The 23247-nt window shown below is 47.9% G+C and overlaps 1 protein-coding gene across 3 annotated transcripts; it reads right to left on the bottom strand.

The window, feature by feature from the left end:
* Positions 1-8: 8 nt before the first annotated feature.
* PHYKPL (5-phosphohydroxy-L-lysine phospho-lyase) lies at positions 9-22573 on the bottom strand. 3 transcript variants are annotated; one of them, XM_057727641.1, is made up of 13 exons: positions 22491-22572; positions 21633-21751; positions 20422-20581; positions 17518-17592; positions 16672-16759; positions 16478-16594; positions 14875-14957; positions 14414-14639; positions 4235-4389; positions 3736-3825; positions 1730-1860; positions 689-766; positions 9-270 (listed from the first exon to the last, which is right to left on the bottom strand). In XM_057727641.1, the coding sequence occupies exons 1-12, from the start codon at positions 22547-22549 to the stop codon at positions 717-719; spliced, it is 1353 nt and encodes a 450-aa protein (XP_057583624.1). In that variant the 5' UTR covers positions 22550-22572; the 3' UTR covers positions 9-270; positions 689-716. The 3 variants fall into 3 exon arrangements, with proteins under 3 accessions (XP_057583624.1, XP_057583615.1, XP_057583633.1); XM_057727632.1 differs by having other exon boundaries at positions 9-231; XM_057727650.1 differs by lacking the exons at positions 9-270; positions 689-766; positions 1730-1860; positions 3736-3825 and having other exon boundaries at positions 4120-4389; positions 21633-21914; positions 22491-22573.
* Positions 22574-23247: the final 674 nt, after the last annotated feature.

Raw genomic sequence — 23247 nt, 5'->3', positions numbered from 1 at the left:
TTGGTTAGCTTCCTTTAATGACTTGGCCCTGCCTAGGACTCGTGCCCCTTGAAAGAAAGTGGAGTGGCTCAGAGATTTGAGGCCGCTTTTCAAGGAGGTGAAGACAGAACAGTGAAGGTTACCGCCCTCAGTGGGGACACTGTCCCAGGGCAGTTAGGAGCACCTTGTTGGAACACCTGTCTTGACTTGCCATTGGAAATGGGATTCTCTGCCAGCAAAGACGGTGTGAACCTAAACACAAAAGCAGACACACAAAGGGGCCAGCTGGATCTGGGCAAGACAGTGCCCCTCCTGGTTGTCATGTGACAGCCCTCTTTGGGGGGGCCTATTTGTTGGCTTGATTGAAGCAACCCAAAGTCTAGTGGCTGAGGCTTAAGATAGCTGGTTGTGACAGCACTGGGCAGGGGCTCTAGCTGGATAAAGCCTGGCAAAAGTTCTGTTTCCCACAGAGGAACTGGCTGGGGGAGGAAATAGCTACTCTGCCAGCCATCAGATCCAAAACCTTAAGTACTTTGGGGATTTTCAGGGGTGGGAAATGGGGAGAGCCCAAGGCAGCCAGAGCCTCTCAGTGTTGAAACTAACCTGTGGGAAAGGGATATCACCTGGAAGAAGAATGCTGAAGGAGCTGCTGATGGATGGTAAGGAACCCAGTTCTGGGTCTTCATGAACAAGAAGCAAGGCCACTTACCTAGAGAAGAACACCCCTCAGAGTTGCCTCAGGGCTGGAGCCTCAGTGTCTCACAACTTCTTACTTTCTCTTCCATGTCTGAAAAAGACCACGGGGCCACCCAAAATGGTCAACCTTTCTCCTCTGCTAAAGACTCCTGCTGTGTTCAGTGTCCAAGCTTCTTGAATGGCAGTGTGGACGTAGGTGTGCTGGCCTGTTCAAGTCCAGATCCCACCCTTCACCCATGTGTGTGGACCACCAGCCACAGGGTCAGCAACAATTTCCCGAAAGGAATCAACCCTCAGATTTCCTGAGACTTCCCGGCTCAACTCTGTACACTGACTCCAAGCCAGTTCTGTGCCCAGCCAGCCTTTCCTCCCCTGGCTTACTGAAAATGCATTACCTTCCCCCAGCAGGTCCCATACCACCTCAAATTGTGTCTAGTAGGGATTGGGCCTCAACTTCAGAGAATGGGGGTGGGTAGCAGTGAAGTATCCCGGGTAGGGGGGGCAGGGAGGGTTGTGGCTGGGCTGCTCTGAGCTCTACCAGGAAGACAGAATTTTGCCTGTTTTGGGGTCACTCACTGAGTGCTCTGTACATGGAACACAGCCTCAGTGCATAGATGGGTCCAATTTGGTAATTACAGATTTCCTTGTAAGTGGATTTAAGGGAGACCTTGACTTTCCTAAATGATTAGGAATGTGGAGGAGGGTTTCATTTTGCATTGAATCAGTAGGGTGCAAATCTCATTTCAGCCACTCAGCAGCTGAAAAAAAGGCAAAGCTGCTGCCACCAGCATCTCAGGGAGGCTTTAAGGACCCAATGGCATCTCCCACTGTAGTTCTGATAATTGGGCTTAAAAGCCTAGCCTGGCTCCCCTGGTCCTGGGTGCCATGCTGATGGCTGCATAGGCAGGAACAGAGGACTCGGCTCCCCACTCCCTGCACTGTTCGGAGAACACTGGCTCAGCTGCTGCACCGCTGTCCCTGAGCACGCTGGAAGGTCCTAGCTCTGGGCTGGGTTCTAGACACACATCAGCAGCCCCTTGGCCTCCAGGCTCACCTGTCAGGATGGCATCCAGCTTTGCTACCACATGTCGTGCATTGTCCAAGCTGAAACACATTGGGGGCTTAAACTTTAGGACGTTCCTCCCGGGGCCATCTGTGCTCAACAAAATGTAGTTCTCCTTCAGCCTGTAAGGGTAGAACACAGCAGGGCCTGCTGCCCACCAGCCAAGGGCACTTCACACAGCCCTTCCAGACCTTCCTCAGCCTGGCTTTGGTTTCGTGGGTGGGGCTCCTGCCACACTGCCCTCAGAGCCCTCCACAGGCCAGGTCTCACTAGGATGCAGCACTGCCCACCCCCTGCCAAACTCCTGCCCAACTTTGTGGCCTGGCATCAAAAGCTCCTGTCTGGGGTGCCCTGCACCTGGCCCTGAGCCTGCTGCCCACCCCCAGAGCAGGGGTCTCGCTTTATCCATCACTGGACCCCCAATTTAAGCCAAGCTGAGATTGTCCAAGGGGCTACAACGTGGACAGCAAGAGTCCCTGAATTTTCCATTTTAATGTACGGTTTGTGTGGTGGTGTATGGTTTACTTCTTACATGGAAAGTGTCCAGCATTCACAAATAGAGTAGTACCGTGAAGCCATGGGGCGCTCACCTAGCTTCACTAAGGTCCCTGCCAACCCTTTCTCTACCCTGCCCCCAGGTTATCTTGTAACCCCAGACAGGACTATCCGGTTAATTTCCAGTTCCCTTTTGGAAGATGACTTTACCCTCTTTAACATTATCATTGGTACCTGATAGTCATTTTTAATATTGCACATTCACACGTTTAACCTAGGAAGGTATTCTGGCCTCTGAGAGCAGGGGTCTGATATGACTGTAACTACACGCTCTCTGACCCCCACTCTGTTTTGTTTGTAAGTCTTGTCAGGAGCAGCGTGTCCTCAGCCTGCCTCTGGCTCCTCTCTCCCATCTCAGTCTTCCTGGCACGGACAACAGCCATGCTAGAAGGACCAGGTTCTGGACTTCAGATCCAGCTCTGCCTCCTACTAGCAGGGTCACTGCCAGTGAAACATGGATTTACCTGGTCCAGTTTCCTCACTGAACTGGAGGAACCAAAGCTGTGGCTGTAAGGTGGAGGAGGTCAGGCTTGGCTGAGGATCTCACTCCCTCCTTCCCACAGATCACTCTGAATTTTTGAGTCCTGAGGCTCCCTGGGGGAAGGGGTGGGTGAGCTGGTGGACGTGCCCAGCCAGCAGAAAGAAGGCGGGGGCCGAGCGGCCACATGGGACGTGGGAGTGGTCAGCTTCAAAACCGTGTGGAGAGAGATTTTTTACATCAATACAGCTTGTGAATTCAAAACAGAATGACGCACATTTCACAACTTGAATAAGGACACATATCAAACACTAGAAGGGTTTTCCAAGGTGGGGGCAGGGGGTAGGCATGAGGAATGGAGATAAAAAGGGAATAACCAAACAAGAAGGGTAAGGATCCTGGGGCTTGGGTCCTGCCTGGGGTGCAAGTGAAAGAATGTGCAAACCGGTGCTGGGGGTGAGGGCTTCCGAGTCCTAAAATGCTGAGTCATCCAGACACTCCCCACCTAGACAAGGAACAGGAGTTCTGTCTATCTGAAAACCCTCTAGGAATGGGGAGTCTGGTTCTGCCTCAGTCCCACCTGTGGCTCTGGAGACACTGCTTCCCTAGGGTGGCCTGGGGCTGTGAAGTGGCGTCTTGCGGCTGCCTGGTGTGAGAGCTCCTGCAGCTTAGGCATTCTTGGCAGAAGTGGCTGCTCAGGGTGGGGATGGCCTGCCCCTGCTGCCAGGCACTGGGTACAGAGCTGATGGGGCCGCTTTCTCTGTCCACAGAGCCCAGTCAAGGGGGTGCACAGACTGGCAGCCCTCTTACCTACTCAGAGGCTAAAAGCAGCCTCCTTCAGTCAACCCTCTGTGGGCCCAGTGTGCCTGGGAACACAGTGGACAAAAAGGAGAGGCAAGAGGGGAGCTCTTTCCTAGTCAGGGCCGTAGACACTGCAAAGGCAACTTGTTTCAAGAAACAATACCTGGTCACCACGTAGTCAGCCTCTTGGGTTGCTGGCGTCCTCGTGGCTTCATCTTTGATCAGATCCACACCAATGAAGAGCCCAACGCCCCTGGAGCAGAAGGTGACATCTCAGGAGGCCAGGCTTGAGGGACCATGGCCCTTGCTCTCACCCTCTGCCTGGGCTTCAGCCAAGCCCCAGTCAGAAAGCCCACCAGGGTTTGCACCTCTGCCTCCTGGGGTGGCCGAGAGCTGTAGGAACCCTCAGATGGTGGTAAAACCAGAAGTAACTGTGATGGGGAGGGGCCCTCAGTGTGGCTAGAGGAAAGTTTGATCCTGGCTTCACCACCCCATCCCCCCCCCAACGAGAGGTGCCATCTTGGGCGACAGCACCTCTAGGTGCTTCAGTTCCTCCTCTGTGGAGTGGAGATAAAAGTTCTCACCATTCCAAGTGGTGACGAGGTGACTGAAGGAAACATGCCAGGCCCCTGGAAGGTAGTGACTGCTACCCTGAGCCTCACCTGATGTCCCCGAGGATGGGATGTTTGGCTTTCTGCTGTCCAAGGAGCTCCATCAGGAAGCTGCCCACACAGGCAGCGTGAGCTTGCAGCTGCTCCTTCTCCAAGACATCCAAGACGGCCAGCCCCACGGCGCAGGACACTGGGCTGCCCCCAAACTGAGCCAGGGGACAGAGGGAATGTCAGGTGCTCAGCAGAGTGGCCATGCCCCCAGGGAGGTGAAGGGCAGCAGAACCGCCACACACATTCCAAAGGCAGTGACCAGCACAGGCCCGAACCCCTCAGGGCTCAGATTGCTGGGCAGTAAATGGGGTTCTCCTGAGGCCCCCATGGGTTGTCCCACCTTTCCAGGTGCTAATGTGACTGTGATCCAGGTTAAGTACCCCCAGGGCACAGTAGGATCCCCAAGAAAATGCAAAAATCAGAGGCGAGGATGTACTGGGCATTCCCACACAGCTGGTTTTTTTTTTGTTTTTTGTTTTTTTTTTAACTTAAAACACTCTAATTCAACGTGGAAACAAACCAAACCAGATGTTAACAGTGCAAATTTAACAGAGAGGCAGTCAGTATCACGTGCGAGGGTGTTCAGAATCTCTTAAAATGTACATCTTTAAAACTGTTTTTAAATTTATATCTTATTTACCTTTTTTTGTTTAATATACTTTCTGTAAAAAAGATGGAGACAAAAATGTCAAGGCTTCAGGGCCCCAGCTCATGGACTGGACCCAGACCCACTACATTGCACTACCCATCGCCTCTTTCAAGGAGGGTCAAGAGCAACTTGCCAGAGCCACACCGAGAAAAGCCACTCTGTGTGGTTCCAGTTCACAGCTCTGTTGGTTGAGCCCAGGGCAGATTTTAGGGCTCAGACCACAAGTCGGCTGCCTGTGAGCCAAATGTGGCCTGAGGATTCATTTTGTTTGGCTTGTGTGGCATAATTAAAAGCTTTGAATTAGGTGCTAATGTCTTAAGAGACTTCACAGGAAAATGTGTATGTCTGACTTAAAAACAAACCTAGCCTTTCTGGCTACATTGGCACTAGCTGTCCCCTTCAGGCACCCTGAGTGCTCTGACTCACTTCCTCCATCTGGCCCTGCAGGTGTCTGAGTGAGGACGTGTGTTGCAGAGAGTCAGAAGGAAGGGGATCTCCTTAACTATGTCTTAAAAAAAAAAAAACACAACAAAAACAAACTTTATTGAAGTATAGTTTACATACAGTAAACTGCATATATTTAAAGTGTATATAGATCCCTGTGACTTGACACATGTATATACCTGTGGAACTTCCACTATCATGAAAATACAAAAATTTCCATCATTCCCCAAAGGTCTCTGTGCCCCCCCTCCACTGGCCCAGGCAAGCACTGACCTGCTTTCTGTCACTATAGGTTGGCATTTTCTGGAATGTCATATGAATGGAATCACAGAATATGTACCCTTTTGTGCCTGGCTTCTGCTCAACATGTTTTAAAAATTTATCCATAATGTTGTGTGTCCTGGTACTTTGTTCATTTTATGGCTGCATAGTATTCCACTGTATGGACATACTACAATTTGTTTATCCAAATTTCTGTTGATGGACCCTTGGCTTACTTTGATTTTTGGCTATTTATGAATAAAACTGTTATAAACATTTATAACAAGTCTTTTTGTTAACATATATTCTCATTTCTCTTGAGTAAATACCTTGGAGTGGAACTGCTGGGCTGCTTGATAAATGTATATTTAACTTTATAAAAACATGAAACTATTTTCCAAAGTGGTTGTAACATATTACATTCCTACCATTAGTCTATGAGATCCTAGTAGCTCCACATCCTCAAAAGCATTTGGAATTGTGGCTTTTTTTTTTTTTTTTTTTTGGCACATGGGCTTAGTTGCTCCGCGGCATGTGGGATCTTCCTGGAGCTGGGATCGAACCCATGACCTCTGCATCGGCAGGCGGACTCTCAACCACTGCGCCACCTAGGAAGCCCAAATTGTGGCATTTTTAATTGTAGCCATTCTAATGGGTATGCAGTGGTATCCTGTAGACCATTTTGAAAAGTTGCTTGCAAAACTTCATACCTGAGATCATGAAAGGCTTCCTAGGTGATTCTGCTATGAGGCAGCTTTCTGGTTTGTCCAAAGCAAATTATGTGTGGAATGGACACAGGGGGTGGATTGAGGCTACTTACTGTATATTATTATCAACTGTGAACTCATTAAAAGGTGGCATGTTCTACCCACAGCATCTTTGGTTTAGAATTGTGGCCTGGCCAACATGCTGAATTAGCATAATAGATAGGTTTTTTTCCCCAAGATCACCACAGAGGAACAAGAGAAAGAAAATGAACAAAAGCTCTGGCATAGTCCTGGGCATCTAGAAAGCCATGCAAATGTGTAGGGATATGCTCATGCCCAGTGCTACGTGCATGTTCAGGGAAGCCTGGAAAAGCTCTAAGCTCTCACCACTAGCTATCTTGAGGGTCTTCAGAAGGAGGAAATTAAGGCTAAGGCAGAGTTGCCAACTACTTGGCTGAGTGTAGAAGACATGCGCCAACACACACAGCCCCTTGTCAAAGACTGACACAATCCTTGGTTCCAGGAATATAAGGAGATATCTGCCTAGTCACTAGATGATCACTAATCTAACCAAGCAAAGACTGCAGTGGTCATGCATGACAAAGAACACAGACTTCACAGAACTAGTTCAAAAAAGGCAATATACAAACAACAACAAAAAGCAACAACAACAAACCATGAGGAGGGAAAATGATTTCCAGAGGTGCCACATTATATTGTTTAAAATGTCTAGTTTTCAACAGAAAATTATGAAACATGAAAAGAAAGAAGAAAGCATGGTTCATATAGGGGGCAGTGGTGGGAGGGGCTACAATCAGTAGAGACTATTTTGGAGGAAGCCCAGGTGGTAGCCTTATTAGACAAAGGCCACCATTATTTTTCTTTCTTTTTTTTTTAGACAAAGATTTTAAGTCAGATGTTATAAATATGCTTAAACACTAAAGGAAACTATATCTAAAGAACTAAAAAGCTAAGCATGAAAATGGTGTCTTGCCAAATTTGGAATATCAATAAAGAAATGGAAATTATAAAAAAGAACTAATTAGAAAGTCTGGAGTTGAAAAGCACAGTAACTGAAGTGAAAAATTCACTAAGAGGCTCAACAGCAGATTTAATCAGGAAGATAAAAGAATCAGCAAACTTGAAGAAGATATGTTGCTTGAGACTATCCAGTCTGAAAATCAGAAAGAAAAAAGAATAAAAATATGAACAGAGCCTCAGAGACCTGTGGGACACAAGGTACCAACATATGCACATGAAAATTCCAGAAGGAGAGGAGAGAGAGAAACGGGCAGAAAGAATATTTGAAGAAACAATGGTCAAAAACTTACTAAATTTGACTAAAATAACACCCAAACAACAATCTAAACATCCAAGGAACTCAATGAACTCCAAGTACAATAAACTAACAAGTTCCATACCTAGACACAACATAACCAAACTACTGAAAGACAAGAACAAAGAGGGTGGGTGATATGGGTGATGGTGGTCAAAGTAACAAATTCCAGTTATAAAATGTCACAAAGATATGATGTACAGCATTGTGACTACAGTTAACAATACAGGGGATTTCCCTGGCGGTCCAGTGGTTAAGACTCTGCGTTTCCACTGTAGTGGATGTGGGTTCGATTCCTGGTTGGGGAACTAAGATCCCACATGCCACTTGGTGTGGCCAAAACAAACAAACAAATACTGTATTGTGTATTTGAAAGTTGCTAAGACAGTAGACCTTAAAAGTTCTCATCACAAGAAAAAAAACTGTAACTTTATAGTGATGGATGTCAAGTAGACTTATTGTGGTTATCATTTTGCAATATACACAAATGTTGAATCGTTATGTTGTACACCTGAAACTAATATGATGTTGTATGTCAATTATACCTCAAAAAAAAAAAAAAGACAAAGAGAGAATATTGAAATTAGCAAGAGAGAAGCAACTCATCATGTACAAGAGATCCTCAACAAGATTAATAGGTGATTCTTCATCAGAAACCCTAAAGGCCAGAAGGCAGGGGATGATCTATTCAAAGTGATGAAAGAAAGATACTATCAGTCCAGAATTCTGTATAAAGTAAAAGTATCCTACAAAGATAAAGGAGATGGGAATTTCCTGGTTGTCCAGTGGTTAGGACTACATGCTCTCACTGCCAGGGGCCCAGGTTCAATCCCTGGTTGGGGAACTAAGATCCCACATTCCACAGCCCTGTGGTGAGGGAAAAAAAAAAGATAAAGGAGAAACTAAGATAATTCTAGATAAGCAAAAAACTGAAAAAATTTGTCAGCAGCAGATCTACTTTACATGAAATACTAACAGTATGTCTTCAGGCTGAAATGAAAGGACATCAGACAGTAACTCAAATCCACATGAAGAAATAAAGAGCACTGGTAAAGACACAAGTAGGTTGAAAGCAAAAGAGTGAAGGTATGCCATGCAAACAGTAACCAAGAGAGCTGGGGTGGCTGTAGTAATATCAGACATAAAAGACTTGTAAGATTAAAATTGTTATTAGCAACTTGAAAAACATTTTATAATGATAAAAGAGTCAATCTATCAAAATGATATAACCACTACAAACACATATGTACTTAACAATAGAGCCCCCAAATACATAAAGCAAAAACTGAACTGGAAGGAGAAATATAAAAATCAGTAAGAACAGCTGGAGAGTTCAATCTCTCATTTTTAATAATCAACTAGAGAGTGATCAACTGGGAAATAGAAGGCTTGAACACTAGAAACCAACTAGATTTCATAGATATATACAGAACACTCCACTTCAAAAAAGCAGTATAAAATACTCTTCTCGAGTGCACATGGAACATTCTCCAGGATGGACTATATATCAATATATTAGGCCATAAAACAAGTGTTAATATATTTTAAAAGTTTGAAATAATAGAAAGTATCTTTTCTCACCACAGTGGAATGAAACTAGAAATAAATAACAGAAAGAACACTGAAAAACTAAAAAATATGTGGAAATTAAATAACACACACTTAAACAAACAATGGGTCAAAGAAACCACAGGGAGATTAGAAAATATTTAGAGATGAATGAAAAAGAAAACACAACATACCCAAACTCATGGAATGCAGTAGAAGTAATGCCTACAGAAAACTTCAAGTCTGTAAATACTTATGTTAAAAAAAAATCTCAAATGAATATTTCCACCTTAAGAAAGTATAAAAAAGAAGAGCAAACTAAATCCAAAGGAAAAAGAAAGGAAGTCATAAAGACTACATTGGAAATAAATAGAAACACAGAAAAACAATAGAAAAAAAAATCAACAAAACCAAAAGTTGATTCTTTGAGAAAATCAACAAAATTGACAAATGTCAGCTAGACTGACCAAGATAAAAAGAAGAGTCAGGACTTCCTAGGTGGCGCAGTGGGTAAGAGTCCGCCTGCCAATGCAGGTGACACAGGTTCGATCCCTGCCCCAGGAAGATCCCACATGCCGCGGAGCAACTAAGCCCATGCGCCACAACTATTGAGGCTGTGCTCTAGAGCCCGTGAGCCACAACTATTGAGCCCATGTGCTGCAACTATTGAAGCCCACGCGTCTGGAGCCCGTGCTCTGCAACAAGAGAGGCCATGGCAATGAGAAGCCTGTGCACCACAAGGAAGAGTAGCCCCCGCTCGCCGCAACTAGAGAAATAGAGAGAGCCCGTGTGCAGCAATGAAGACCCAACACAGCCAATAAAATAAATAAGTAAATAGATAAATAAATTTATATATAAAAAAAGAAGAGTCAAATTACTAAGATCAGGAATGAAAGAGGACACATCACTGCCAATCTTATACAAGTAAAAAGGATTGCAAGGGAATGATATGAACAACTGTATGTCAATGAGCTAGATAACTTAGATGAAATGGACAAATTCCTAGAAAGATAAAAAATATTGACACTGATTCAAGAAGAGATAGAAATTCTGAACAGACCTGTGGCAAGTAAAAAGAATGAATCAGTAATAAACAATCCCCACAAAGCAAAGCCTAGAACCAGATGGCTTCACTGGTGAATTCTACCAAAATGTTGAAAGAATTACTACCAATCTTCCAGAAAATCTTCCTGAAAACAGAAGAGGCATGAACACTTCCTGGCTTTTTCTTTGAGGCCAGTATTACCCTGATACCAAAACCAGACAAAGATATCCCAAGAAAACTATAAATCAATATCTCTTAAGAAAACAGATGTAAAAATCCTCCAAAAAATACAAAAGCAAATTGAATCTAGCAACATATAAAAAGGATTATACACCATGATCATGTGGGATTTAGCTCAGGAATGTAAAGTTGGTTTGATATGTAAAAATCAAATAATGTAATAAACCATATTAATAGGATTAAGGACAAAAAAAATCACACAATCATTACAATAAATGAAGAAAAAGCAACTGACAAAACCCAATAGCCTTTCATTATAAAAGCTCTCAACAAATTCAGAAAAAAAGGGAACTTCTTCAACCTGATAAAAGGCTTCTATGAAAAACTCACTGCTGACATTATACTTAATGGTGAAAGACTGAATGTTTTCTCCTAAGATTAGGAACAAGATGTCTACTCTTGCCATTTCTAGTCAATATTGTACTGGCGGTTCTAGGGCAATTAGGCAAGGAAAAGAAATAAAAGGCATTCAGAATGGAAAGGAACAACATGTCATCCTTCTATTCACAGATGACATGATTTTGTACATGTCAAAATCTACATTCTACAGAATCCATAAAAAACTATTAGAGCTAATAAATGCATTCAGTAAGGTTGCAGTGATACAAGATCCATACCCAAAAATCAATTGTATTTCTATATACAAAAAACAATTCCATTTATAAAGGCATGAATAAGAATATAATACTTAGGAGTAAATTTAACAAAAGTAGTGTAAGACTTTTACAGGACTTCCTTGGAGGTCCAGTGGTTAAGACTCCAAGCTTCCACTACAGGGGGCGTGGGCTCAATCCCTGATCTGGGAACTAAGATCCTGCCTGTGGTGCAGTGTGGCCAAACGAAGCGAAACAAAAAACAAAACAAAACGAAACAAAACTTTTACAATGAAAGTTATGAACATCACTGAAAAAAATTAAAGAACTACATAAATGGACAGATATCTCATGTTCATGGATTAGAAGACTAAATACTGTTAGGATGGCAATCCTCTCCAAATTGATCTACAGATTCAATGCAATCTCTTATCAAACTCCAAGCTGCTTTTTTGGAAGACATTGACAAGCTGATTCTGAACATTCACACTGAAATGCAAGGGACCCAGAATAACCAAAACAATCTTCAAAAAGAAGAACAAAGACTGCAGGACTAAGAGTTCCTGATTTCAAAACATACTACAAAGTTTAATAGTCTGGACTGTGTGCAACTGGCAGGAGGATAGACATATAAATCAATGGAACAGAACTGGAAGTTTAAAAATAAACCATTAAATCTGCACATTTATGGTTGATTTTATTTATTTATTTATTTATTTATTTATTTATTTATTTATTTATTTATGGCTGCACTGGGTCTTCGTTGCTGCACATGACTTTCTCTAGTTGTGGCAAGTGGGGGCTACTCTTTGTTGTAGTGTGCAGGTTTCTCATTGTGGTGGCTTCTCTTGTTTCTGAGCATGGGCTCTAGGCACTTGGGCTTCAGTAGCTGTGGCATGTGGGCTTAGTAGTTGTGGCTCGTGGGCTGTAGAGCTCAGGCTCAGTAGTTATGGTCCCCAAAAGACTATTCTTTATCATATCTTATCCCATTAAATGGTCTCGGCACCCTTGTCAAGAATCAATCAACCAGGACTACCCTGGTGGAGCAGTGGTTAAGAATCCTCCTGCCAATGCAGGGGACAAGGGTTTGATCCCTGGACTGGGAAGATCCCACATGCTGCTGAGCAACTAAGCCTGTGCGCCACAACTACTGAGCCTATGCTCCAGAGTCCGTGAGCCACAACTATTGAGCCTGTGTGCCACAACTACTGAAGTGCCTAGAGCCCATGCTCCACAACAAGAGAAGCCACTGCAATGGGAAGCTGGTGCACTGCAACAAAGAGTAGCCCCTGCACGCCGCAACTAGAGAAAGCCTGAGCAGCAATGAAGCAACCCAACGCAGCCAATAAATAAATAAATAAATTAATTAATTAAAAAAAAAGAAAAAAACTCAAATAATGGGAGAAAATACCTACAAAAGTATATATTTGATAAAAATCTAGTATTTAGGATACTCAGCAAAAAAAGAATAAAAGACAGGTAACCCAATTAAAAAATGTGCAAAGGATATATTCTTTGGAATATATATGTCATATATATTGGGATATATGTTTGTGTGTGTGTATATATATATAGTCAATAAGCACGTGAGAAGATTCTCAACACCACTAGCCACCAGGCAAATGCAAAATCACAATCAGATACCACTTTACACTCACTAGGATGGCTACAATAAAAAACAGAAAATAAATGCTGGAGAGGATATGGAGAAATGGGGACGCTCATATGTTGCATGTAAAGTAGCATAGCTGTGTGGAAAAAGTCTGTCATTCCTCAAAACGTTAAACTTAGAGTTGCCATATGACACAGCAATTCCACTCATAGGTATATGTGCAATAGAATTGAAAACATATGTCCATACAAAAATATCTACACTGAATGGTCAATTGTAGCATTATTCATAATAACCAAGGAGCGGAAACAACCAAAATGTTAATTGAAGAATGGATAATGAAACATGGTATATTCATACAATGCAACATTACTCATTCATGAAGGACTGAGTCATGCTATAACATGGATGAACCTTGAAAATGTTATGCTATGTGACAGAAGCCAGACACAAAAAGTGTGATTCCATCTATATGAAATGTCAAGAACAGACAAATCCATGGAGACAGAAAGAAGGTTAGTGAGTAACATGACTTGTAGAGCAAAGGCAGTGGGGAGTGACTGCCAAAAGCCAAACACCCCAAAACCCCTGAACTTTTAGATACAGAAAGCAGATTGGTGATTGCCAGAGGTGGGGGTGGGCCAAATGGGAGAAGGGAGTCAAAAGGCACAAAATAATTCAGCTATAAAATAAAGTCCCAGGGACATAATGTGACTGTAGTTAATAATACTGTATTGTATGGTTGAAAGTTGCTAAGAGAACAGATCTTAAAAGTTTTATCATGAGAAAAAAAACTTGTAACTATGTATGGTGATGGCTGTTAACTAGACTTATCGTGGTGATCACACACTATACACACACACACACACACACAAAAGTATTGAATCATTATATTGTATACCTGAAATGAATGTTATAGTGTCAATTATACCTCAATCAAGAAAAAGATTCAATTCCCAATGAACATACAGAAATAAAAAATATATATACTGGGAACTCCCTGGCAGTCCAGTGGTTAGGACCCTGTGCTTTCACTGCTGAGGGCACAGGTTCAATCCCTTGTTGGGGAACTAAGATCCAGCAAGCCAAGTGGCTCGGCCGGAAAAAAAAAAAAAAAGAAAAAGTATATATATATATATATATATATATATATATAAATATATATAACTTAATAGCCTCACAATATATGAAGCAAAAATTAATAGTATTATGAGAAAAAATTGATCATTTTTCATCATAGTGTGCGATTTAAACATACAGTCCTTAGTTATTAATGGGTTAAGTAGGAAAAAAAAATCCAGCAAGAATACAGAAGATTCAAACAACACAATTAACAAGTGTGACCTAAGAGATATCAGAGAGTCTGGCAAACAACATTTAGAGAACCCACAATTTCCCAAAGACATGTAGAACAATCAAGTACCAGATCACCTCAACACATTTTAAAGAATAAGTATCAAAAGAATAAGCGGCAGTAAGTCAAAAGTTAATAAAAAGATTTGAAAAAACTAGAATTGAATGATAACTCAGTGGTTCTCAAACTTTTGATCTTCGAATCCCTTTACGCTCTCAAAATTTTATGAGGAAGCCAAAGAGCTTTTGTTTATATGGATTATATCGATTAATATTTACTGTAATGTTTATGAAAAAACAACCATATTTACAAAAAAAATGAGTGCGTAGTAGTGGCCTTGTTTGTCCAGGAGCCACCATGGTGCTTCCTGGCCCTGGAGCCTTCACTCACCGTGTTGAAGTACTCGACGTCGGTGGCTTCAAATGCCCTCGCCACAGCTTCTGTTGTGGCCACACAGGCTACAGGGTGGCCGTTGCCAATGGACTTGCCCATGGTGACAATGTCGGGGACAAAGTCTTCCCCCTGCAGCTGGAAGGCCCAGAAGTGCCTGCCTACGCGGCCAAAGCCCACTTGAATCTCGTCTGCAACAAAGACCCCTCCGGCCTTGCGGATGTGCCTGCGGCAGAGGACACACGGCCGGTGGGGGGCTGTGGTGAGAGGGAGCAGACCAGCAGCTAGGAGGCCTCGGGACTCTGAAGCCTGGCTTTGCCAACAGTAAGGTGGGGGCCTTGCTTGGAGTCACTATGTCTTCAGGGGCTCTGAAAATTCTGGCAAACAGGCCAGGCTGAGGTTGGAATTTGGAACCAAGGCTGGGCAACCCCACCCTGGGGCAGCCTCCCCCACCTACTCACCCTGCCACTTCTGGGAAGTAGCCAGCAGGGGGTATGATCTGCCCTCCAACGCTGGGCAGAGACTCAGCAAAGAACGCTGCAATCTGTGGAGGAGAGGGGAGCAGCACCGAGGAGGGCTGAGCGGCAAGCTGCACACGTCCTGCTGTGCCGGCGCTAAACACCAGGAGCTCCTGTTAGCCCTGTGCCCCCACTTTGGGCTCCACACCACATCTGAGGGTTTGTGACTAGCGTTTTCAGGCCTCCAACCAATTCTTCCCACCTGGATGCCTCCAGACCCCCTGTACTTAGCGTGCCCCAGGTGAAATGCACGGATCTCCCCCACAAGCCTATTCCTTCCCTTCTCCCATATGGTGAGTCCCATCCCTCCCAACCAGCACACAAATCTGGCCCCATCCCTGATCCAGCCTCCTGCTTCATCTCTCAGTCAGCACAGCCTCTGACTCTATCCCTGTAGCATCTTTGCACCCACTCCATCCCCTCCCCCCAGACACTCCTGCCTCCTGGCAGGTCTGCCAGTTTCTGCCTCAGCTTCCTGCCTTCTAAGCGGACACCTCTTCCTACCCATCCTCCACTGGCCACCAGGGTGACGTCTCAGCCCAGACACTGAGCTCATAACCATCCTGTCTAAAACCCTTCACTGACCCTTTTGCTTACAGCAACGACTTCCAAACTGTGGCTCTGCCTTGGAGCCGCTTCGGAGGCTACTGCTGGGATGACGGAAGGACTGACAGGGTGGGAAACCAGTCACCCACGCATGCGGCCACCACAGCAACTCTTTTTTGGTTTTATATAACTAGGTGCAGACCATCTGAATCGCATAGGCCAGGCTTCCTGAATCTGGCTCTGCCAACCTTTCTGGCCTGTCTTTGCTATATATCCTCCGTTCAGTTGTCACTCCCTCAGCAAAACCTTCTAGAGAGCCCTCACACCAGTCTCCAGCTGCCTCCCCTCTATTGCTGCTGTGGCCGCTGCTCTCCCAGCGTGTGAGCCGTCTCTCCTGTCTCTGCCCCACAATCCGTCTCTACTACGCTGCCCTCCCCATTGCTCACTCGGGCCAACAGGGCCTCCTCCTGGCACCTGCTCTCAGACTGGCCCCATTCAAGTGCATCCCCTGGTCCTGCGACCTTCTCTCTTAAAACTCTGTAAAGGTGCCCCATGGCCTCTAGCCCCTCAGCTAGAGGGGCACTTGCAGTCCGCTGGCCTATGGTCTCGCCTGCCTCTCTGGGTTCATCTTCTGCCTGCTCAGCCTGGCCCCACCCTCACATGGTTCCTGCACAGGCCACCGCCCTGTTGATGACGCCTTTCCTTTTCTACCCCCACCCTGCCTGGAGTGGCTAACTCCTACTCACCTTACATTACTAAAATCAGGCCACACCCCCTCCACGGGCCCACCTTCACACCCACACCAGTCCAGCCTGGGCCCCTGGACTCCATTAATGCCCAGGACATATCTCTATCTAAACTCTCTGCTGAGCACTGAATGCCCCCACTAGATTCCCAAAGGACAGGCGCTGCTTCCAATTCCTCCCAGTGTTCCCAAGATCTAGTCCAGGGCTGGCAACATTTGCTGTTTGCTGGACTGGACCTGCATGCATGTGGTTACCTTCCTGCCCTTCTCCTGTGCGCGGCTGACCACACGTTTCACCTCGCTGGCATAGGCCACAGCTGGATTGGGGTGGTCTTCCCGGTAGGGGCCCCGGTAGGTGTCTGGGAGAGGTGCCTGTGGGAAGGGACAGTGCCATGTCATCCAGGCTGGGGCGCAAGCACCGACCTGTTGCCCCCTGGAGCAGCGCGTACCACGTGGACCCACTCCTTCTGGCCATCCAGGTCCCGGAACTTGTAGGGGCTGATGTCGATCAGGGAACTCAGGTGCCCGTGATAAGCACTGGGGAGGAGAAGGGAGAGTGGGCTCAGGTGGCACGTACTCCCCGGCCTGGCCCTGACAAGTCTCTCCACCTCAGGGAACACTCAGGGAAGACCAGCCTTTCTGACATGGCCCCTGAGCCCTAGGGCCGGGAATGGGCATAGCCATCGAGCCCGCAAGCCTTCTTCCAAGGCCACTTACTAGCTGTGTAACAGTGGCTCATCGTTAAAACCTTTGGGTTCTCTCCTGTATAAAGTTGGGGGGGTGGGGTGGTGTTTCTCCTTCATGGTTGTAATGAACGCTAAATGTGGTTATGCTCCAACCCTGGGCCTGGGTCTCGTGCACAGCAGACAGTCAACACAGTGGGAACTACTGTTGGAACAGTTTTTTAAAAATTATTTTATTTTAATCTTTTGGCTTCACTGCATGGCACGTGGGATCTTACTTCCCCGACCAGGGACTGAACCTGTGTCCCCTGCATTGGCAGCACAGGGTCCTAACCACTGGACCACCAGGGAAGTAACTGCAATAGTTTTAATGCCTAAAATGTGTGACCAACTCTCATCACCTTATAAAGTATTCTCTGGAAGCTGCCATCACAGAAGAGATGCCGGGGGAAAGAGATGGCTGGTGTGTATGTGTGGGGTGTCTCTGTGGCCAGGTCCTCATGAGCCTTTCCAGGCCCAGGCCCCCCATCTTTCCTGCCAAAGGCACCCAAAATCAGAGCCTCACTGATCCCCAATAAGCGGCTTCCTCTCACTTCTGGAAATGGCACTTACTGATCTAATACCACCACATCCCAGTGTCCTGTGTACTGGCGCGCCAGCCTCAGGGCCAGGTCGTTGGCTTCTGACCTATGAGAGAAAAGGACAGCTGTCCAAGGGCTTTCCCTCCTGGATGACTGCTTTCTACAGAGAAACCTGGAAGGAAGGAGGCGCCCTTCCAGCAGCAGGATTCTTAGGATACCATTTGTCAGTCATTCACTTATTCATTCAGTAAATATTTATCAAATGCCTGCAGTGTGCTAGGAGGTGGGGGTGAAAATGGTAAGTAAAACAGGCAGACCCCGGCCCTCCTGGAACTTACATCCTAGTACGTGTCATGAAAGCCAAAAAACAAAGACAGAATGATCATTTAGTAAGTGCTACAACGGACACAGGGTGCCGAGAGAGCCAGGTGGGGCCCTACATTAGATGAGGGGTGTCATGGGCTGAATTGTGTCCCCTCAAATTCATGTCTTGAAGCCCTAACTCCCAGTATCTCAGAATGTGATTGTATTTGGAGACAGAGCCTTTAGAGAGGTGATTAAATTAAAATGAGGCCATCTGGATGGCCCTCACCCAATATGACTGGTATCTTTATAAGAAGACATTTGGACATACAGAGAGACACCCAGGGGCACGCATGCTCGGAAGAAAGGCCATGTGAAGACAGTGAGAAGGTGGTCACCTGCAACCAAGAAGAGAGGCCTCAAAGAAACCAAACATGCCAACACCTTGATCTTGGATTCTGACTTCCACAACTGAGACGATAAATTTCTGTTTAAGCCACTTTGTCTGTAGTACTTTGTTATGGCGGCCAGAGCTAAGGCTATACCTGTAGCGTCCTGAGGGTGAAGTTTCTAGGTACAGTGAGCAGCACAGACGACGACCTTGTGAAGGAAAAGAGCTCAGGGAACCACGAGAAGACAAGGGAGGCCAGGGGCAGCATGAGAGAGGAAGTGGGGAGACAGGCAGGGCTGCAGATGGAGCCTGGATTTTCTTCTCAGTGCCATGTGAAGTTACTGAAAAATTTTAATCAGAGAAGGGACATAATTCAGCTCCCGTATGAGGAGGAAACCTCTCTGTGTATCTCATGGAGTAGAAGGGAATTAAAGTGCAAGTGAGGAGACCTAGAAGAAGGACACGAAGGTGAGAGCAGGTGGTGGCCACGCAGATGGAGAGAGGTGGATGGAGTTAGGAAACAACCTGGAGACAGACAAGGCAGGCTTGATGCAGGACAGGGAAGAGAGCGTGTTTCTGCCTTGAGTAGAGGTGCAGATGATGCTGCCATTGCCAGGAGAGACAGGGCTGGTCTTCTTGGGAAGGTCTGGGGTAGGTGCCTGAGAATATCAGGGAGGGCCAGTGCCATGGTCCCACACCAGGTGTTAGCAAAAATAATCAACTCCTAATGACTTTTGCACAGGTGATGTTAGACATGTTCCAAAGTCAAGTGGGCAGTTAGAACTTTGAGACTGGAACACATAGGAAACATCTAGGTTTAAGATACAAATGTGGGGGACTTCCCTGATGGTCCAGTGGTGAAGACTCTGAGCTCCCAATGCAAGGGGCCCAGGTCAGGGAACTAGATCCTGCATGCGGGAACTAGATCCTGCATGCTGCAACTAAAAGATCTCGCATGTGACAACCAAGATCCCATGTGCCACCACTAAGACCCGGTGCAGCCAAATAGATAAATATTAAAAAAAAAAAAAAGATACAAATTTGGGAGTCAACAGCATGTGGATGATATGTAATACACAGGAATGGATGAGGTCAGGAAGGGAGAGGGCTCAGCTGAGGACTAGAGGAGGAGGAATCGGCAAAGGAGACAGAGGGGGAATGGCCAGAAGCTGGCAGAAAACCAGAAGCATGAAATGTTCTGGAAGCAAGACCAGAAAGCATTTCCAGAGAGAGTGGTGACTTGGTCAGTATTACTGAGAGACACAGGAAGACAAGGGCAGCAAAGGGACCAGGTCCCCCCACACCGTCTGTGCCTCATTAGTCCCCGTACTTTTCTCTCCCAGGTACACTGGGCTGGTTCTGCGCACATGCCATCATCTGCCATTTCTACCTCCACTGCTGCTCCCACTGTAGCATCACCTGTCACCTGGCCACTAAATTGGTGCCTAATGGTGTCCATTCTTGCTTTCCTCCAGTCGTGATGACACCACTTACCTGATTGAAACTCTCTGATGGCTTCCCAATGCTCTTAGGATAAACAGATTCCTCACTTGACCAATAAAGCCCTGGGCGATGAGCCCTCCCTCCCTCCCCAGTATCTGCTCTCACCCTCTGCCCTCCCTCACTGGCCGCCTTTCAGCTCAAGTGTGCTGGGGTGCAAATACTCTTCCTGCCACAGGGCCTTTGCACAGGCTGTTCCGTGCAACCTTGACAGGAACACTTCCAGTGGGGCGGGCAGCTCATTTCTACCTCATCTAGCTATCCCCCGGTCAGCTCTTAGCCTAACATCGCTTCTTCAGGGCCATCTTCCTCGACCCTCTCAGAGCAGGCCAGTTCCCCCCACTTATTCTCTGTACTTTTCCTCCAGATAGTGGCTCCTCTTTGTAATTTTGTATTTCTGTGAAGAAGCTTCAATGCTCCTGTTCCTGGCAGAGCAGGGATTGTGGCTGTGGCTCCCCGCACCGTGCTGTGTGTGCACACAGCTGAGATAAAGGAACATGTTACCTTGATGAGCCCCGACAACAACCCTAAAAGGGAGGTCATGGCATCCCTTACAAAGAGAATAGGAAACCGGATCTGACAGAGAAGCAGCAGGGCCTGCAGCTAGGAAGGGTGCGTGTCTGGCACCCTGAGGGCTGCCTCTCCCCACACTCGGTCGGCTACACTATGCTGTGCCCATGTGAGCAAATCTCTCCATCGCCGTCTCATCCTTTTGCCCGGGGCTGGCCACAGTGCACTTACCCAGAATTCAGGAAATAAAACACACAGAGCTTCTCCGGTAGGGTCTCTGACAGCCTCTGCGCATAATCCACGATGTTGTCGTGCAGGTATCGGCTGTTGGTGTTGAGCACCTGGTTCTGTGCGTGTGCTGCCTGGACCACGAGAGGGTGGCAGTGCCCAACTGCAAGAGGGCCACCTCCATCACACAGCCAGCTCTGCTCAGCCGATCCCTCCGGGCCTCCCCCAGCCCCAATCTGTAAACCCAACTAGAGGGGATGCAGTAACGGAGGGAGAGGTACAGAGAAAGAAGGGAGTCTGAAGACAGAGGTGCCAGTCTGGAAAGGGAGACCTAGAAAGGAGTCCCTGAGATTCTGGCAGAAGGCAAAGTTCTCTGGCAGAAACCTGATCTAGAAAACCCATGTTCTTAAGGAAGCTTCTTGAGGCCTTCTGTTTGACAAAGACAAGGGATGTGGGATTTGGGGGATGGAGAGCGGGTAGGGGTGACTGTCGGTGGGCTTGACTTCACCAGTCAGTGGGGCTGGAGATAATGATTGCCAACGGCCAAGGATGAGAGAATGAAGATGACTGGGGGCTCACGAAGTGCCAGGCGTACTCAAAGCCAGTTACATGAATTAATTCTCTTAATCCCCCAAACATCTGGAGGTGCTCACCAAGTTTTATCGTGTTCATTTTACAAATAAGCAAACAGGCACAGAGACTTAAACTTGCCCAAGACCACAAAGTTTGTAAGTGGAGGACAGGGATATGAACTCAGGCAGTCTGGAACTAGAGCCCCTGCTTTTAACTCTATTAACGTCCAACTTCCCTGCTGAGTCACTGGACTCCCTTTCCTTGCACCAGCTCTGGTGGCCTCATCTGGATAACTGAATTCCTACTTCAGTTTCCTTGTCCAGGACCCGAGATGCTCACCAGGGCTCAGCCAGGGTCCTGCTGGGCTGCTGGTCATCGCTGGGCCAACTGTGTTCTCTGAGCTTACCAGAGAACAGTGGAATTGGACCCCTAGACTTAGGTCTCTGACTCCTGCTGGTTCAGCATAGCTATTGCTTGGAAGGTGCTACAGCTATCCCAGAAAGACTGGGCCTCCTCTATACATGGATGCCGGCTAAGCTGAACCTGAGTTCTCTGCACCTCTCTGCAAACCTGAGGATCACCCCGGGAGTAGGGTCAGTGCTGGCATCCTCTCATGCGCCATCTTGAGGTATGATACTGACCGTGAGCCACATTGTTGATGCAATCGATGTATTCTGCCCCCTGCTCATCGTACATGTACTGCCCTTGGCCCCGCACAATCTTAATAGGATCCTCAGGAAAAAAGAGCCTGCAGGAATTGCTGTGGGGACAGACAACGGATGGATGGCCATGTCTGCAGACTGAAAGGGAGAAATCCATCCCTCACAGGCCTCCCCCCACCCCTTCCCAGTTTCTGGAAAGGACAAAAGCTTGAAGGGCAAGGTGTTGTATCGCTGCCTCCAGTCCCCCCACTCCATAGGTGGCTGGAAATGAGAGAAAGGATGGGGTAAGAAGTTGCTAAAACTTAAATTGTTTAAGTCATTTGAAGCCTATGTGGCTTCATTCATTTCCACAGGCGCCCACTGAGCCCCTTGGTCCTGGGGAAAGGTGGCAGCCCCAGGCCCACGCGGGCTCCCTCGGGCAGTGCATCCTCGCAGGGATGCGTGTGAGGGAGGGCACCCCCATTAGGTGGTTGGCTCTCGGCCCTAAACGGGTCCTCGCCAGCCAAGCCTGCTGCCCTGACAGGTCGAGGGCAGACTTTCTCTAAGGCCGCAGGGAGCCGACCCCCCACCCCCACCCTTCGTCTGGGCTTTCGGTCCCTTCCCGGGTCCCTCTGGGGCCGGGCCCGGGTCCTCCCAGGCGCCCGGCTGCCGGGGCGGGGGTGGATAAGACGCTGCAGGCACCGCGGGACGCGACCGCGAGCCGGTTGCGCGCCGCGGGGCCTCTGGGGCCAGAGGCGCGGGAGCCCGGAGAGGCCGGGCTGGGCGGGGGCGGGGGCGGGGGGTGGTGTCAGGGCCTGTGCGTGCCGCGCGCCCCTCCCCGCCGCGCCGTCTCGATACCTGAGCAGCCGCCGCCTCAGGGCCAGCGTCGCGGCCTTGCCGCGCAGGTCCGCGGCCATGGCGCCCGCCGCGGCGGCTCGGAGTCTCGGCGCGGAGGACGGGGGTGGGGCCCGGCTCCGCCCCGCCCCCGGCTCCGCCCCACCCCACCCTGGCTCCGCCCCGCCCCGGGCCCTGCTGGTCGCCAAGCGTGGCTCGCGGGTCCTGTTTGCCCTCGGCCCCGCCCCTCGGTGGTCCGTTTCGAGTCTGTTCTTTAATTAACTGGGCTAAGGAGTCTGGCGGGCTTCCCGCCCCTGCGACGTCTCAGCGTCGCGCGGGAGCCCGGCCTGTGCGCGCCTCGCCTAGTGCGGCCCGGGCCTGGTCTCGGGGCTCACCACGGCCTCGCCCTGCGGGCCGCTGCGGCTTCCCCGCCGCGGAAGGGCCCCCGGTGACCCCGCGGCTGCTCCCGCGTGCGGGCGGCGGGGGGGGGACTCTGAGTTTCGGCGGGCCGCGAGCTCAGGCCCTGAGTCGCCCTCCCCGGGCATGAAGTGGGACGCGCCGTGAGCGTTCGCTGGGAACGTGTGACAGGCGCCCGGCCTGTGCACAGCTGGGGCCTCAAGGCAGGCGAAGCAGGACCTGGGGCTCCCCAGCCCCTTGAAGGAGCCGCGGGAAGGACGGAAGGAGGGCACAGGGCCACTGCTGGCGCTGACCTCCAGGACCCCTGCGGGAATCCAGACCGGGTGAACACAAGCTGCAGCAACACTGAGAGAATCTTACAGTG

This window comes from Hippopotamus amphibius, chromosome 1 (assembly GCF_030028045.1).
Source record: "Hippopotamus amphibius kiboko isolate mHipAmp2 chromosome 1, mHipAmp2.hap2, whole genome shotgun sequence".
Taxonomy (NCBI): Eukaryota; Metazoa; Chordata; class Mammalia; order Artiodactyla; family Hippopotamidae; genus Hippopotamus; species Hippopotamus amphibius.
This window is presented reverse-complemented; position numbering and strand designations above follow the sequence as displayed.

Bases quoted from the DNA above. Each gene is read 5' to 3' on its own strand.
- PHYKPL (XM_057727641.1), bottom strand. From the start codon at position 22,549: ATGGCCGCGGACCTGCGCGGCAAGGCCGCGACGCTGGCCCTGAGGCGG. The intron at 14,958-16,477 runs GTAACCACATGC...TCTCCTCCACAG, and splicing joins CACAGGAGAAGGGCAGGAAG to ATTGCAGCGTTCTTTGCTGA. The intron at 4,390-14,413 runs GTGAGTGAAGGC...CCCCTGGCTCAG, and splicing joins ACGTCGAGTACTTCAACACG to TTTGGGGGCAGCCCAGTGTC.